Source organism: Copadichromis virginalis, linkage group LG15 (genome assembly GCF_057382275.1).
Source record: "Copadichromis virginalis isolate Kocher_CV1m ecotype Utaka linkage group LG15, C_Virginalis_male_GT1.1, whole genome shotgun sequence".
Classification (NCBI taxonomy): domain Eukaryota; kingdom Metazoa; phylum Chordata; class Actinopteri; order Cichliformes; family Cichlidae; genus Copadichromis; species Copadichromis virginalis.
The window spans coordinates 7,480,624-7,498,367 of record NC_140632.1 but is presented as its reverse complement, the minus strand read 5'-3'; the positions used below and the strand labels follow the sequence as shown (position 1 = coordinate 7,498,367).

The 17,744-nt window shown below is 41.1% G+C and overlaps 1 protein-coding gene across 4 annotated transcripts in view; it reads left to right on the top strand.

Annotated features, from left to right (window-relative positions):
- The window catches only part of LOC146691701 (estrogen-related receptor gamma-like), a 33,480-nt gene extending 18,594 nt beyond the window's left edge, over nucleotides 1-14,886 (top strand). For 3 of the 4 annotated variants that reach the window (XM_085431622.1, XM_085431618.1, XM_085431617.1), the window contains exons 5-8: nucleotides 6,803-6,913; nucleotides 7,510-7,692; nucleotides 12,601-12,870; nucleotides 12,985-14,886. In XM_085431622.1, the coding sequence (XP_085287748.1) occupies nucleotides 6,803-6,913; nucleotides 7,510-7,692; nucleotides 12,601-12,870; nucleotides 12,985-13,229 (809 nt within the window). In that variant the 3' untranslated portion in view covers nucleotides 13,230-14,886. The remainder of the gene's footprint in view (nucleotides 1-6,802; nucleotides 6,914-7,509; nucleotides 7,693-12,600; nucleotides 12,871-12,984) is intronic. The other variant, XM_085431619.1, reaches the window with a different exon arrangement.
- Nucleotides 14,887-17,744: the final 2,858 nt, after the last annotated feature.

The following is a 17,744-nucleotide window of genomic DNA, read 5'->3' as shown; positions in this document are numbered from 1 at the left end:
AGATGCTGTCGGTGGAATTTGATAGCTCATTGTGTTGTTCACTGAGAAGTGAAATGTTCCAAGTTTGAGGCCTTGACGAAACACAAACGCCTTGGAGGGTTGGATCAGGAAGGGCATCCTGCGTAAAAATCTGTGCCAAATCAAATATGTGGATCTATCTGCTGGGAATAAGGGAGTAGCCCGACAAGTTTCTACTCTCCCATGACATACGCTGTCTCACAAATTTCAAGACTTAATGTCCATCATATAAAACCTAGAGAGCATATATTATGGCCTGTCTGCTGACAGATTATCATAATTTCGGGCAGCCTCTCTTTTGGTTTGGTTTGGTTTGTCAACTTCTCAGATGACTCCAGCTACTTTTTTTGGTCTAATGCTAAACCAATAGAAACAATGGGTAACAACTGCTAAAATGCGACCCAGGTTGCAATAAAGTGCAATGATAATTTAATACCACCTCTTCGTTGCTAAGCACACAACAGCATCTGGTCATTGCAGCTGTGTATAAATGTGCTTGTAAGTTATTGATATACAGAATAATAGCATCTTTACACGTGTTTGTGTTTAAACATGTCAGTCAGCAGCAGCCATATTTATGCTCATGCCACTGTGTTCTTGTGAGCAGGACTGTCTCTGCCCTTCTTCTAAATTAGCTGCTTTTAATGGGATGGGTGCGTGGCGGGGGAGGGGTGGGGGCATCAGCAGCATCCCAGTCTACCTCTCAGCCCTCTCTTCTCTTTGCTTTCCCTCCTCCCTCATAAATTCCTCCAGATGCCTTGTGGGACTCCTGGACCTCCATGAAATGGGAACTGCCCCTCGTAACTCTGGCTGTAAGCGCCCTCGTAATGCGCTTCATCGTGTATCGTAATGCCGCTCTTCCCTGGGGAGGCCGTAGTAAAGCCAGAGACAGAGGAGCTGTGAGGTTTAATGGGGAGAGTCAGAGCCATATTAAAAACACAGCTAAAAGACACATAGACCTCAGGCAGGATTTGATTAAGCTTTGTTTAGTCCCCATTTCTACAGTTGCTAGTGCTACTCAGAACAGTAAAAATTAGTATTTTAGGAAATGTGAAAATTATTTTGAAAATAGATGTTATAAAGCAGAAACTATGTGATTCTGTGTTTTTATGGTTTAATGGTTTATGTTTCTAAGAAATATGGCCAATGGTGCAACAATTCCCTGACTAGCCCCCACCTTTCTGTTTTGTCTTACTGTCTAATCTCTACTTCCTCCCGGCTGGAGTTACCTTTTCTTAGGGGTGTTAATCATTCAGCATTAATCAGCATTCTGAGAAAAGCATCAGGACAGAGGAAAGATAACGCCACAGTGCTGTTAGTAGCACCATGTGTATATTTGTCGCAATATCCGAGGAGTGTTGGGATTGTTTATACTAAACACTAAACCACGCTAACAAGGATCAGTCTGGATCAGCGGCTGGATTTCTCTGTTTCTCAACCACCTGTATGTATGCAGGGTGCATTTTAGGAACCTGTAAAAGCGTCTCATGTGGAAGTCCATATCCCTTCAAAGGAAGATGGTCTGATGTAAGAGGCAAAAAATAAATATGACTACTCCCTGTTTATCAAACTGAGATGGGCTGTTCAGAGGAACAGGAAGGAGGTGTGCGTGAATATCTGTTTTGTTATCCACAAAAGCTATTCTTGGCCCTCTGGTTGTCAGCACATTCCACTGTGAAAACTTACACTCAGTTCTGATGTGTGTTGTAACTCTCACATGTGAGTGGAAACAAATATACCTGCATGAAAGCTCATTTTTTTCTACTAATCAAACCACAAAAAAGTGTTTGACTGAATCCCGTTTGCCAACGGTGTTAAATCTAATAACAACACATAGGAGGCACCCACATCCTCATCCAGCTAATCCATACTTGCCCCTTATGACATCACCAGCAGGTCAGGGGGCATTAACTTTCCACAGCCAATCTCTCCTTTAATACCTTGCTCATCTTCTTCAGCTTTAACTTCTCAGTCTTCACAAATCTTAAAACTTACCGAACACGTGATCTAAATTTATTTGTATGTCATTGATGTTCTGCATCCATATTGATATTAAGTTTTCTTTCTTGCTCTTGTGAAGCACAGTATATTAAAAGTATGACCATAGACTGTATATAAAAGATGAAAATGAAGACGAACACGACCCCTGGTTATAAAGGGAAGTCAGAATATATAGAAGTGTATAGGAATATAACTTTACTTTTCACTTGATTTATGATCTAAACTCATTAGGTTCATGCCCCGATCATAGGTTTCAGGGCTTACCTAATACAACATGATTTCAATTTTGTAAGAATTTGCAAAATTTTGTAAAATACATTCCCATTTGGATTACAATAGATAATAAGGCATACAGTTTAGGACAAGCATTAACAATTTATTTTGTCCAAGGTGCCACATGAGAAATTGGGGCTGTTTTGGAGGGCTGCACAACAATATTGTTGTGCCACAACAGTCCCAGTTTCACCAATATTGGTATGTGGCTCTCCACAGCTGTCCCGGTTTCACCAATATTAGTGTGTGGCTTTCCACAACAGTCCCAGTTTCACCAATACTGGCATATGGCTCTCCACAACAGTCCCAGTTTCACCAATATTAGTGTGTGGCCCTCTACAACAGTCCCAGTTTCACCAATATTAGTGTGTGGCCCTCCACAACAGTCCCAGTTTCACCAATATTAGTGTGTGGCCCTCCACAACAGTCCCAGTTTCACCAATACTGGCATATGGCTCTCCACAACAGTCCCAGTTTCACCAATATTAGTGTGTGGCCCTCCACAACAGTCCCAGTTTCACCAATACTGGCATATGGCTCTCCACAACAGTCCCAGTTTCACCAATATTAGTGTGTGGCCCTCCACAACAGTCCCAGTTTCACCAATATTAGTGTGTGGCCCTCCACAACAGTCCCAGTTTCACCAATACTGGCATATGGCTCTCCACAACAGTCCCAGTTTCACCAATATTAGTGTGTGGCCTTCCACAGCAGTCCCAGTTTCTCATGTGGCCCATTGAGAAATGAATTGCCCATCCCTGTTTTAGGAAGCAGCTACCAATTATTCCCTTGCATGTCACATTTGTCTTCACACATTCCTGTTTCAAATCTCCATATTTTGTCTCCCTTTCTGTCTTCATTTATTTATTTGTACTATTTGTATTTTTATGTTCTATTTCTATTGTATATATTAATCGGAATCTGTGGGTGGACAGCAAAGAAAGAATTTCATTGCACAGAGAAATGCCTTTGTCTCTTGTGACACATGACAATAAACACTTCGAATCTTGTATCTTGAACAGTAAGATGTTGATGGCTCAGCTCAAGGGTTCAAGCAGGTTACAGTGGCTGTGTTCATATTTTATGTGCGGTCTAAAAGTATGATTACCCCGTGGTTCTGTACTTTAGGTGAATGGTTGGATGCTATTTTTGTTGCACATGTAAGTTATATTACAGAGATGCAAATCATTTATGTATTACAGCTTCTTTTGAGTAGTTGATATTGAAAACTGCTTTGTAGCACCTAAAGAACTGTTCATTTAGCTTAAAAATTACTAAGAAATCCCTTTTGAATTATACAGCTGGATATTACCAAATATGTAAACAAATTTAAAAAAAAGAGGCCTATTAAACATATCAGGTCCCCATAAGGAGAATCATGTGCTAACGGCTGTCTAAATGACTCAGGTAAAGTTTGTAGCATGCGTGCTTGTTGTTTTTGTCTGCTTCCACTTGTCTTTGCACTAGGATGATGTCGGAGTAAATGTGCAGTCATATTCGTTCTGTTCCCACTAGTGCTGTCAGCGTTAATCTCATTAAAATTATGTTAACGCCATAACGCAGCAAATCTCCGTTAACGAGTTACCGCGGATCGCCCCGTGCGTGGGGCTGGACGGCGTCAACACGTTAACGAGCTAACTGCGCTAACGCACTAGTTCCCACCAATTGAGCATTGCGTGGCACATCCAACATACTGTTTTATTTTTGTCCATCAGGGTCATACTTCACATGAAAACCAAAATAGTTCCAAACGCCAGATCTGAATGAGGGTGGGGTAGGTTCAATTTTGGGTAGCGTTGAGGCAGTTGCCATGTTGCAACAAGCTTAACTTCTGTCTCACTAGCTTGCGCTGCGCTCAGTGGATCTGCGCTCGACAGTGCAGCCTAGGCGGAGTAGTAAAACGCAGATCCACTGAGCTCTCAACACAGACAGCATCGTCAGAAGAAAAGTTGATAAAATAAATTAAAAATTTTGTGTCGATGCATATGCGTACCGAACCGTACCGAACCGAAAAGCACTGTATCGAACGGTTCAATACCGATACATGTATTGTTGCACCCCTAAAATGTGTGTGTATAGATAGATAGATAGATAGATAGATAGATAAACATCTGGGAACCCTACTCTGGTTTTTTATTTTAATGCAAATATTGTTGAACTCTGGTGCCAAACCAGTGAGCAGATCACACAGCAAAACTCCGACGCACACTTCTGTGAAGTATTCATTACTGATATATTTGCTGAGAGTATTATGTACAAATAGACACTTGTCAATTTGTACATAATACTCTGACTGTAATGAGGCTGGCTGAATAATAGGCGCTGTGTAATATATAATTTGTGGATGATGCAGAGATAAGTACACATTGATTTGGTGTTTGTGTGTCAGACATGTCCACTTTTTTAAAAGTGTAAACACATGCAGTTTGATAGTTGTTAATATCCTGTTGGCTTACAGTAAAGGTTACCAGGCAGATTGCTATGCACAAACCTCTCCTCTAGCTCACCTTTGTCTCTCTTCATGGTACATTAACTCATAAAGTAGAAATTCTTTAAATAAATTCTATGGAATTATATGTTATAGTAAATCACACCTGTAAAATAGCTTTACAAACCACTGGTATGCAAGTGATAAAACCGCAAAACACATCTTGCATGTCCGACTAAGAGAACCTTATTTGATGTTCTTAATGTTGATGTAAGCGGTACATAAATATCTGCAGAAGTAAGACTAAGTACAGAAGGCTGCAGGCTCAAAGGCGTGGGGTATTACTGTGTGGTGTCAAGTGAGCAAATACCCTTGGCGTGTCTCTTACTGATGCCAATGCCATTAAGTATCTATTCAGGGGCACTACGGCTATTTACACTGTGTAGATTGGGCAATCCAACACCACTACTGAAGAGTTCCTGAGTCACGTTCACCTCAGTGGATGCATGCTTCGTCTTTGTAGAGACACATGGCGATTCCATGAGTATAAATCCCATCAGCTTCCCCTCGTCGAACTGCCTCATTTGGACACACACACACACACACACACACACACACACACACACACACACACACACACACACACACACACACACACTTAAATCCCTATCGTCATGGTGACTAGGTTATTGCCACAGTGCTTGTTAAGATGAGCAGTTGTCACCAGCTGCTCTAAAGTTGTTGAGTGTCATGTTACAGGATGCATGCTGCGGTGCCAGCATTGGACTTGTCCTGCCCATTCTCCTTGAGATGTCAGTATATTTTGCTTGGTAATTGACCAACTTCCTGTGGGTTTATTGGGTTTGACAAAAAAGCATTTTCCTGACACCCAAACTTTGTTTTTTTTAGTCATCATGAGAAACTTTCATTTGCTATTTGAGCATAAACTGTATAAAAAAGATGGACATAGCCACCATGACATCAACCGCTGGTTTCTAAGCTACCATTTTAAAGTCTGAAATTTCAGCACTGATGCTGTAGAGTCTGTCTTGTTTTATTTTGGCGTGAGAGGTTTTAGTGCTAGGCTATCAGCTAATGCTAGTATTTTTGGTACACTAGGTGGGCACACAACTGCATTGCAGGATGATTAGTTCAAACAACTGTATGTATGTACAAGGTCCATGGGAAAACCAGTCATCCTCAGATGAGATGATGTTCAGGAATAACACAGGAACCATCAAGTCTCCAGCCTTAGATTGAAAACTGCTGGAACACCAGTGTTCCCAAGCCACTGGAAAGCAAGATTTACATCTCCATGGACGGAGACGGTGCCAACCAAAAAAAAAGCCAGTCCTCTAAAATTGACATCTTCGAGCTCCACTGAAATTCGCAGCTCCCCACACTGACAAATGCCTTCTAGAGAAAAGTTTTATGGCCAGAAAAGACAAAGATTACTGCCTGTTATTGTCAAATAGCTCAGTGTGTTTACTATTGCCAAGCATGGTAGTGGCAGCACAATGCTCTGGGGGTGTTTTGCTGCCAGTGGGACTGGTACAGTCCACAAGTGTATGGAAGACTACCTCCAAATATATAACCTAAGTGTAAGAGCTAGACAGTTAAAACTTGAACACAACTGGATTCCAACCAATTGTGCCAAGAAGAGTGATCAAATATTCAGTCAGAATTCTGTTGCAAGCTACCAAAAGCATCTGGTCGAGGTGAAACAATGCTAAGAAACTAAATATAACACTTAGCAGCTACCTGTGCCATTTATATACCTTCAAAACATTAGTTTAAACAAGGATTTGTTTCAAACACACTTAATGTCACTCAAAATGAAATGGCAGTAATTTATTTTGTGTAAATGAGTGGACGTTAGCATGAAAAAAAGGACAAACAGGCATCTATATTTATAACATGACTGTCATTCTTTATGATCCACATGTTTGAATTGGCCAAGATTTTATGCCGGATGCCCTTCGTGACAAAATCCTCCTCATTTATCCGGGCTTGGGAAAGTTTCCAAGATTACTGGTTTGTGGCTATGCTAAACATCATTGTCCTCTGTTTGTGTTTATGTAGGTGTGCGTCTGGACCGGGTCCGAGGTGGCAGACAAAAGTACAAGAGAAGAATAGATGCCGAGAACAGCCCATATCTACACCCTCAGAATGCCTTGCCACAGAAAAAAACATGTAAGTGTAAAAATAAAATGTTCTAATAAGTGTTAATGGAGTCATTTCTTACGGTTTAAGTTGTGGTTTGGGAGCCAAAACAGTCCACTAATGTTTTCTGTCATTTTGTCTGTCAAAGCACAAGCAAACAAAATTTTATTGCTTTATAATACAATTAATTTTCAATGTTTTATTCTAAGTGCTTATTTAAAGCTACCTCATTTTCAAACATCAGGTTAGCAGTGCATTCTGAAGTCAGATGTTGGAGCTGGGAGTGACGTCACTCCTGACATGAGCGTGCTCCAGTAGTAAAGCCAGAAAAGCAAGGATAAAGCAAAGTTTTTTAGGTTATTCTAGTCAACTAAAACTCAGCTAAAATCTAAAATTAGATATAAAAACATTTTAGTTAACAGCAACACAGATAAAAAAAATAGGAAAATACAAAACTATAATGACTGTTCAGGCATCACTAGCAATGCAATGCTTGTTTTTTGCACTTTTTTAAACTTTTGCATGAGTGTGTGTGTCTTTTGTGTCTTCTCTTCAAAGGAAATCCTAATATCAATGAGATCAATTGATCAAAAGTTATGATATTAATAAACTCTAACTCATTTTAGTCTCTGTAGGTGGTGTGGTGGAGAACAAGGTGGTATCTCTGCTGCTGGTTGCTGAGCCAGAGGGCATCTTTGCCATGCCGGATCCCACGGTACCCGAGAGCGACATCAAGGCTCTGACCACTTTGTGCGACCTGGCTGACAGAGAATTGGTGGTCAACATCGGCTGGGCCAAGCACATCCCAGGTATGATTCCGGCTGGTCTCCCCTGCCTCACTCACTCTCCTCGCACAAGCACACCGCACACATTAGCTCCATTAAGTCTCTAATCAGATCAGTGGAAGGATTGTTCTGACTTGTAGCAGCCAAGACACTCACGGGAAGCCCAGAGGAGGGAGGTAATGTTGGCTTGGCTGCGTGTTATCTGTCCGTCAAGCTCCTGTGTGTGCGTGTATGTGTGTGTATGCGCCGTGCCCTTGCTGACCAAAGTGTGCTCCTAATATATCAGCCAGATGAGCCGCGGCCACCTGGAAGTTTTAATTCATTTCCTGGGCCGCAGGCGTCTCCCTGTGCAGTCTGAATTATGGAAATCCTCCTGGCACTTGGAGCACACTTAGCTTCTCCTCTGACACAGGAACAGTGGAAGGATGTCCGGAGATTTGTTTTTCCTTCTTTGAATGCACGTGTAGAAAGCAGAGGGGAAGTGCATTCTAAAAGCTTAGTGGGATTAATACAGCTTTGTTGATGGTTGTAATCATGTGCCACAGAGGTATGCAGACTGGATCTGCTTTTGATATTGCAGGTTTAGACCCAGGAATGATAAAAGGAACACAATTCAGAAGCAGTTTACACACTTTGAGAGGTTGTTTCGGACCACCTTTCGATACAAGATGCTCCAAACTGGTGAAATGAGTTCTCATAATCCTGCAGCGCCTTCAAGAGTGGGATACTTTCGTTATCAGAGTGTACGGAGACTGCTTTAGATTGGTGCTGAAGTGAAAATGTAATAACTGTGGAAAACAGGGATGGCATTTTAGGCTTTATTTTCATTACTGATTGTATTTAATTTAGTCATTCAACTCATTTGTCAGAAAATAGTATTTAAAAAAAGACCATTAAAGCTAATGTCTTCAAAATTCAATCATCAGTACAAAAAAAAAAGATGTTCCATTTGCGATCAAACAGAGAAAGTGGTAGTGACTCAAAGAAAAGTCTGTTCAATTTCATATTGACTGGCTAACAATCATTTAACAAAAAGGATAAGGCCTGCTAGTTGGACATTCATCCAAAAAAATCCATGCTTTGCAGTGAAAACATATTTTGTTTTCCTTTATTTTAAGTTTGAGTCGTGGTTCCTGACATGTGCAAATACAGCATAGTGAGTTTGTGAAGGTGGAAAATTAACATTCAGTGGAACTGAATTCAACTGCAGGTTAACTGAATCATTATTCACACCAGCTCATCAGACAGTTTTATCATCGGTCTTGATTCTGCTCTTACATATATGTATATATACACATATACACATATATATATATATGTCCAGACCCAAAACACGACAGGGGAAACACCTGGGATTTTTTTTGTTGATGCCTCATCTCTAAAATGCTTACAATACAAACAAAAACCCCTCTCTCACCTACATTCGCCTCCATGCTCGCCCCTACGAAGCGAACATGAAGCAATCATTTGAGTGTGTGTTGGTGTTTGGTGTCCGTCATCAGCGTTTCCATTGTTCTCTTATAATACCCACTCCCCTCACCCACTTCTCACCTCCCGGGGCCCCTGCTGTCTGCGTTTCTCCCGTTGTTTGGCTCTTTACTGTCAAGACAGATGGGAGTCCGAGTGATGGGTGTATTTGTGGCCCTTTTGCCAGTGGAAGGTTTACTGGGAGAGCGGAGCAGCGGTGCACATGTACCTTGGGGTGGGGGTGGGGGGCTTTGATTTTTAAAATTCAATCAAAATGTCAAGCACATCTTAATCAAACTTCTGAAATGTCACAAAAAAGCTGTGAAAATATTTTAACTACTTCAGTGTCATATAACCTTTAATATGTAGATATATATATTTTTATCTTAAATCACATAATACATGGGCTCCATTATTATTGTTATATTATATTTTTTAAATGGCATTTCACTGAATTCCGACTCTTGAGGCCCAACCTGCTGCTATGTATTCAGCACACGTTTCACTCGCTATAACATATCGTTAGATAAATTGATCCATGCTACTTCCACTTAAAGCTGGAGCCAGTTGGCCAAGCTCAGTGATAAAGAGTGGAAACAGGTGAGACCTGTTCAAATAATCTGATATTTTTAAGTGTGAATAAAAGTTACTGCTCAAGTCCCAACCTGGACACCACTCTGTTATCTAAAAACATTGCCCCTTTAGTGCTCAGCCTTCTAGACCGTGTCAGAGGCATCAAAATCACAGCGGTGATAAAGAAAAAAGCAGATTACAGATGAGATTGGCCAAAGAGGATATGACAAGCATCTCAAAATAAAAGACACAAAAAAGGGAAGAACAGACATGACAATAGGATCTTTTATGGAACAGGTTGAGGGTGTAAAAGATATAAAGAAAGCTCAGCTGACAGGAAACAAAGAGAAAATGTAGATTGAAGAGACACATGCACTCAGAATACGAGTATTTAAAAAAAGACTGGCCTTTCCTAGCAGCGTAATGGCCATGTCACATCAGCTCTGGGTGAGTGGCAGGACACACGGCCCCCACTGTTGAGAGAATCGGGGTCCTGGGCAAAGTGGCCCGGGCCATCTGAGTTCTTTGCCCAGGGGGAGGTGAGTGTGATGTGGCTACTGTCCTGGCTGTTCCCCCTCCTCCTTGTCTGCTCTTATCAGGCAGATTGACAGTGATGTGGTCTGAAGTCTGAGGGCCGGACTGGCAGATGAGCTGGCTAAAGACCAACTGCCCTCTTTGTTTTTGGCCTTTTTGAGTCCGTGATGCAAGTTGGCTGTCAAATGAATATGCTTAAAGGGTGACTGTAGTGTGACTGTCCATGCGCCGTTGTTGATATGATCCAAACACGTGCAAGACTTTTCTCCTCCTTGTTGCCCTCGGTAAATGTTTGCCTGGTCCATTTAATGCACGATCTTTTCTTTTTATTGATGGTTTAACTTTACCTCAAAATCTATCAATATATTGCTTGCGATTTCATCATGCAGGCTCAAACACGTACTCGTGCTGGTCTTTCTCTCTGATCGATGATCCTGCGCCGGAATACTGATCCCTATTGGCCAATAAAATTGTGCACAGACAGCTTTTCCAATCAATCAGGGAGTGATAGTGGGGGGAAATGGGTGCCACTGACGTCCCTGTACTGATTGTAAAGAGAAGTGGATCCTGATAACAATCACCAGTGGTGTCAAAAATACAAACACCTCCCACTCCGCTCCCTCGCTCTGTAAAATCATTCATTTAATTACAGTAAACGTGTGCAAGTATGTGTGTAAATGTAGGTTTATGCGGGGGCTGTGGGTGGGTTTAATCATACTCCTGTGGGGTGTAATTGTCAATCAAAGCAGGCACGTCCTACAGAGAGTAATTAGATTCACCACCTATTCACTCCCTGTGTCCTTTGTAATGCCCTTTGCCGTGTGGCCTTCCCTTGTGTAAAATCATTTTGTTTTATGCAAATTCTCTATCATTGCTTATATTAATAAGCATGGATAACCAGGTTTATGCTAAGCTGAGCTTCACAGAAAGTAAGACCAGAATGTATACAAGCAAAGGACTTTATAACTAAGAGACAACGCTAAACGTTAGCTTTGTCTAATAACAATATAACAATGTGTCATCACCGTACAGTTATGTATAATAGGCATGGAGCTCTAAAGACGTGAGAAAGAGCATTTGGTGTTTATCATTGCAGGTGGTTTATTATGTATTCATTGAATTAGTTTAATGAAATAGGAACGCACTTGAAAACACTGCAAGAACTCCCATAAGTAGCCTAATCCCACTGTAGCCTATTAAAGTCCTTTTGTGCGTCAAGGCTCAGCACAGGACACAGGAAAGAATTGTCTTTGACAGTAAGAACCACACAGTGAACTTTATGTTAAATAGATGTAGTGTTTTGAGCTCTACAATACAAGCCACATTTACACCTTCATGCACACATTCATAAAATGATTTAATCTATACAGGCTTAGTTTATCATATGGACACACACTCACACTGTTGATGCATCAGCAATTTGGTGTTTAGTATTATTCCCAAGCACTCTTCAACACAAGGACTGGTGGAGCTGGACTTTCAACCAGTGACCCGCTTTACCCTCTAAGCCAAAGCGATGCAAGTCAGTGTTATCAGATTCAAGTCACGTTTTCATAAAACTGGTTTCATTAAAGTGAGAAATTGTGTTATGGCCGAGATCTTTACATTCAGGATAGACAATGATCTGCAATTTCTGTATTTAGTGCTGGGATTTAAGATCTGTTTGAGTTAAGAGATCTGTCGCATGTTGCACAATGTGGAAAGTCAAAATTTAAATAGTGGTTTAAGGTTGAGTCAGCAACAAAAGGAAATTGTGAACTACTCCAGTAACCACCCTTCCAAAAAACTTGAGGACTAGGTCAAAGGAAGGATGGATCAGGCTAAACTTTCAAAATTCTGGATCCTGTACTTCAATTCAATTTTCAGTTTTATTTATATAGCGCCAAATCACAACAACAGTCACTTCGAGTCGTTTTATAGTGTGAGGTAAAGACTAATAAAGAGAAAACCTCAACAATCAAATGACGCCCTATGGTGAAGCACTTACATTAGGAGGGAAAAATCCCTTTTCTAGGAAGAAACTTCCAGCAGAACCAGGCTTGGGGAGGGGCAGCCATCTGCTATGACCAGTTGGGGTTGAGGGTAGAGAGACAGGACTGAACTTCCCATTGCACAGCCTAATAGCATCTTCCATTAGACCCTCTCTGTCTGTTAAATACCCTCCTCATTCAAGCTCAACACTCAGTTTATGAAGGAGGTTCATTTTTGATTTTTTTCTGTCACAAGTCTCTATTTCCATCCAAAGAAGTTATTTTCACAGACTTAGGAAAGTTTCTTGTCTTGTACAGGCCTTGTAAGACTAACCATGACATGTGAGCTGACATGTGGGAAATCTTTCTTTATTCTCTCTCCTTTCAGGCTTCCCTTCGCTCTCTCTGGCGGACCAGATGAGTCTGCTGCAGAGCGGCTGGATGGAGATTTTGATTCTTCGAGTGGTGTTTCGCTCGCTGGCCTTGGAGGACAAGCTTGTGTATGCTGAGGATTACATCATGGATGAGGAGCAGTCAAAGCTAGCTGGCCTGCTTGACCTCAACAATGCTATCTTGCAGCTGGTGAAGAAATACAAAGCCATGGGGCTAGAGAAGGAGGAGTTTGTGGTACTCAAAGCTATTGCACTTGCTAACTCAGGTATGAAGCTTCTTATTATGAAGATTGGCCTCTGAATTTGTACATTTCTTTTTACAGTAAAACCTTTTAATTTCTTGACATAGCTTAAGATCTTACTTTCATCTCTCCTAATAGACTCGATGCATATTGAGGACTCAGAGGCAGTGCAGAGGCTCCAGGATGTCCTTCACGGAGCCCTGCAGGACTACGAGACCATCCACCACCCGGAGGATCCTCGGCGAGCGGGCAAAATGATCATGACCCTTCCACTTCTCCGTCAGACAGCTGCTCGTGCCATCCAGCACTTCTGCAGCATCAAGCAGGACGGTCGTGTGCCTATGCACAAACTCTTCCTCGAACTTCTAGAGGCTAAAGCCTGACCTGAACGCAGACAGCCATTCGCTTCGTCCTGCAGGGGTTAGCATGTGAGGAAGTGAAGGATAACGGGTAATCGTGGGGTTTCACGCCATGTTTTTTTGTCCACATCAGTTCGCATTTGACAGTAAAGTCTCAAATTTGCAAGTGGCAGGAACGTTTTTTTTTTAAGCCACACCCTTCCTTCCACCAATGAAATATTCAATTAAAGCGGAAAAGAAAGCTGTAAAACTGGCAAGCTGTGTCTTAGTGACAAGGCCGTTGTCGTCTTTGCCGTTTGTGACACCGAACTAAGAGTGCTGACCCGCTTCAAAGGATGAAGACAAATGGACAGGTGGCGTTAAAAGCAGAAGAGTCGCCTTCTAGAGATATCTACGGTTACATGCCAAACTTAGAGCTTCTTTTCTCAAATGACCACATGATACTTGAAAATCCTTGTGGATTACTTTATTCATCTCGAAGCCTGTAAAATATGCATTCTAGTGCATTTAGAAAACCTACTATGACTTGGGTTTTGTTTGTCCTTTTTGTATAGAAAAGGTATACATGTCCTAGGAGGTACTAGAGTAAGTCTTGCCAAAGAGTAGAGACTCATATTATTGAATAATACCAGCAAATATCCACAGTAATATGATGTGGCCTGTAAGGCATTCACATAAACCTTCATCCCTGCTCTGTGGTTTATTGCAAAAATATCTTATAATATATATATATATATACATATCTACTACTTTCATACATCAGTGACTAAAGTGAAGCAATTAAATGATCAGCACCTAATACAACAACAACTGATATCTGGAGTTTAGAGAAAATTTCAGGGAAAGAGTATATCATGATGCAACTGAAGTGATATTTATTTAGAAAGTGGCTCTGCTCTTTTGTTATTTTTCTTTTAATAAATGTGGCATTAATGAGCAATTGCAGTGGATAATGATTTTTGTTTTTAAGATTTTTAAATGATATCATTGTAAGATAATTTTTTACCAGCTTCTCTGCTACAGCACTGATACCAACATCATATCATTAAAAATGAAAGACAGCGTGATTAAACGTGGAGTCTGTACTTGAAGATCATAATGTCGTAGAGCTGTGTAGACCCATAGATATAACTTTAACTATGTAAAAAATACAAAAATAAAAATAAATAATGGCTGCCATACTGTATAATCTGGATTAGGGAGGCGCTCGATGTCTTTTCTATGATAGAAGTCTGTGTAGGATCAAATTTGTGCACTACTTTTCCTTTTAGCCATAAAGTCTGAGGAAATTGGTGATGGCGCTCTGTTAATCTGTTAGCGTGTTTTGTGTGAAGAGTCGTTTTTCTGTCTTTGTTTTCCGCACCTGTTAAATGAAGGGATTAAACTCGGGAAGGAACCTCAGTACACGGAATTAAAATGTCCAAGTCTTGCTCTTTATTTAACTCAAGGTACTGTGACACTATAATGTGCTTTTTTTGTGATGAGAAAAACAGATGTAGCAGCAGAATGGCGGTTTAAATGTATGTCGTATATGACTTGCTGTATATACATCACGTCTTATGCCAACAGATAATGTCTAAAGATGCAATTAAGCTTTGTCTGGATGAGCTGTGCTGTGCTATTTCATTCTCAGGTGGATTTTTTTGGGCAATAAAGATGATCCCCTTAATGCAAAAGCTCATATTATCCGTGTGTCCCCTTCTTCCTCGATAAAGCGAAGAGGGGTTTGAAACAAATTCATTAAGAGCTGGTAAGTGGGTGCGGTCTATTCCGTGCAGTCTGACAATGGACTGTCATTTTCAAGCTGGGCCCATTATGGCACATTTAGGCCATCTGAGCCCAGTTGGAAGGAGATTTATAATTAACAGCCATAATGTAATGAAGTCTAACAGTGGCCCCAGAGAGTGCTGGTCATCAGCTGCCTGTTGAGACTCATAGAAGTAGAGGCATTTGACTCACTTCATCATACTGTGATCCTTACAAAACAAACTCATTATTATTATTTTTTTGTAACACTGTTTCACTTTCCATTATTTAGCATTTAATACAGCAGGAAAAATAAGGTTGGGCTAGATTTACAGTGTAGTCTATTATATTCACCTTGCAAAGTATGTCTATTAGGTGTGTGATGGCCAAATCCACAGCTGCACAATTCATATACACTCACTGGCCACTTATTTAGACACAGATGTTCTACAGCCTGTTAACACAAATATCTAGTCAAGTCAATGGATTTAGGCATGCAGACTTGGGCAAGGCAATCTGCTGAAGTTCAAACCAGCACCCGGAAGTGGAAGAAAGGTGATTTAAGTGAATTTGGGTTGAGAAAATGTCCAGTGAGTGGCAGTTCTCTGTGAGAAAATGTCTTATTGAGGTGAGAGGAGAATATCCAGACTCCTTTGAGTTGATAGGAGGGTAGCAGTAACTAAAATAACCAGCTGTTACAACCAAAGTAGGCAGAAGAGCATCTCTCAATTCATGAAGTAAATAGGCTACAGTGGCAGAAGCCTACAACAGGTGCTCCAAGTCACACTGGCTCACAGAATAGCAGAAAATGTTTGCCTGATCTGATGAATCTAAGTTTCTGTTGTGACATTTGGATCGTTGAATGAGAATTTGGCGTTAACAACAGGACACCATGGATCTATCCTACTGTTTATCACAATTTCAGGTGGTGTAATGGTGTGGGGAATATTTTCTTGGAACACTTTGGGGCCCTTTGAGAATCATTTAAATGCCACATCTAACCTGAGTATTGTTCTTGATCATGTCCAATTCTTTATGACCACAGCGTGCACATCTTTAGATGAATGTTTTGCATGTCTTTGTCTCTGTCTGTCTCCCCTCACCCCAACCAGTCTCAACAGATGGCTGCCCGCTCGTCCCTGAGCTTGGTTCTGCCTGAGGTTTCTTCCTTTTAAAAGGGAGTTTTTCCTTCTCACTGTCACCAAAGCACTCACCCGTAGAAGGTCATCTGATTGTTTGGGTTTTCTTGGTTTTCTCTGTACTATTGTGGGGGTTTTACTTTACAATATAAAGCACCTTGATGCAACAGTTGTTTAGTGTTGTTGTTTGGTGCTGTTTCGTTGAACTGAATTGCTTCCAGGAGGATAAGTCATGTCACAAAGATTAGTCACCCAATCTCAATCCAGTTGAGCAACTTTGGGATGTGGTATAGAGGTAAATTCACATCATGGAGCTGCTGACAAATCTGCAGCAGCTGTGCGTTGCTATCATGTCAATAATGACCAAAATCTCTGACAGGTTTCCAGTAACTTGATGAATCTGTGCCTCGAGGAACTGAAAGTGAGAAAGTCCAACCAGATACCAAGAAGTTGTACCTAACAAAGTGTCCAGTGAGTGCAAATATTACATCAGAATTCCAGTAACAAGATAAGAAGGAGAGGCGACGAGGAAACGAGCGAGGAGGAGGCAACGCTAAACCTGAGGAATAAAGATGGATGAATTGTGAGAAAGACAAATCAGAATCCAAGTGAAGCCATTTGTCCTTTACCCCTCCCTGTCTGTCAGCAGAAGCCAAATAATCTCCTCATTTATCTGGGGTTAAAACTCACAGCGGATTTGCAACAAGCTGGAGATTTTTCACACCATCAGCCGTCAGTAAGTGAGTTAGTGATCTTGAGTGATATATCCCTGTATGTCCCTCTTCTTAAATGAGTTAGTATGTGTCTAGTGGCCGTGTCGCCAAGACGTGCTGGTGATGGATGAGGCTCTAAGGAGATGGGCTGTAAAAAAAGGCTGATTCTGGCACTCAAGGGTGAGATCACTTCCTCAATAAAAAAGCATTGTCCCGAATCATCACAGCAAGGTATGAATGCTGATTAGGGTATTAGGCGAAAGAGAGCTCCGCTGTAAAAATAAATCAAATGAGCTGCGAGTTAATGCAGAGGGTCCCTCTGATACAGAGCTACGGTGTCTACGACCGGGGCCCAATGGCTTCGGATACAAAGACAGCAGTAAATAATGAGTAATTATTCCAAGTCCCTCATTGCTGGATTACAGGCAATGTCTTACACTCAACTAACCCTGCAAGGGCTTCTCTTAATAGTTGCTCTGTAATGGCCGCAGGGAGGCATCATTTTTAAGGCGTTATTGTCCTTAAGAAAGAAAAATATTCCTGGAGAGTAATTATCACACTTTCTTAACAACGAGCTAAAGACAAAATGAACTTCCGTGTCCTCGTAACAAAATGACAGAATTATCCAAAGGTCATTGAAAGAGCTGTATTTTTTAATGGATGTTGGAACTTTTTCCTAGATAAATGGTAAAACTGACGTAAAACAAAGATTTCATGATACACCTGATACACACTGGGAAAAGTGGTGGCAAGTTTTTCTTCAAATGCTCTTAGTGTAAGAAAAAGATAATTAACGCACTGATTTTATCTAACTGATTGGTCACTGGATGGTGACGAGTTCCTTCCTGCGCTGTCACATAATCATCATCTATCTAGACATGTTAAAGGTGAGCAGGTGAGAAATTTCCCTTCTTTAGTAGATGAAGTGAAAGCAGATGGTA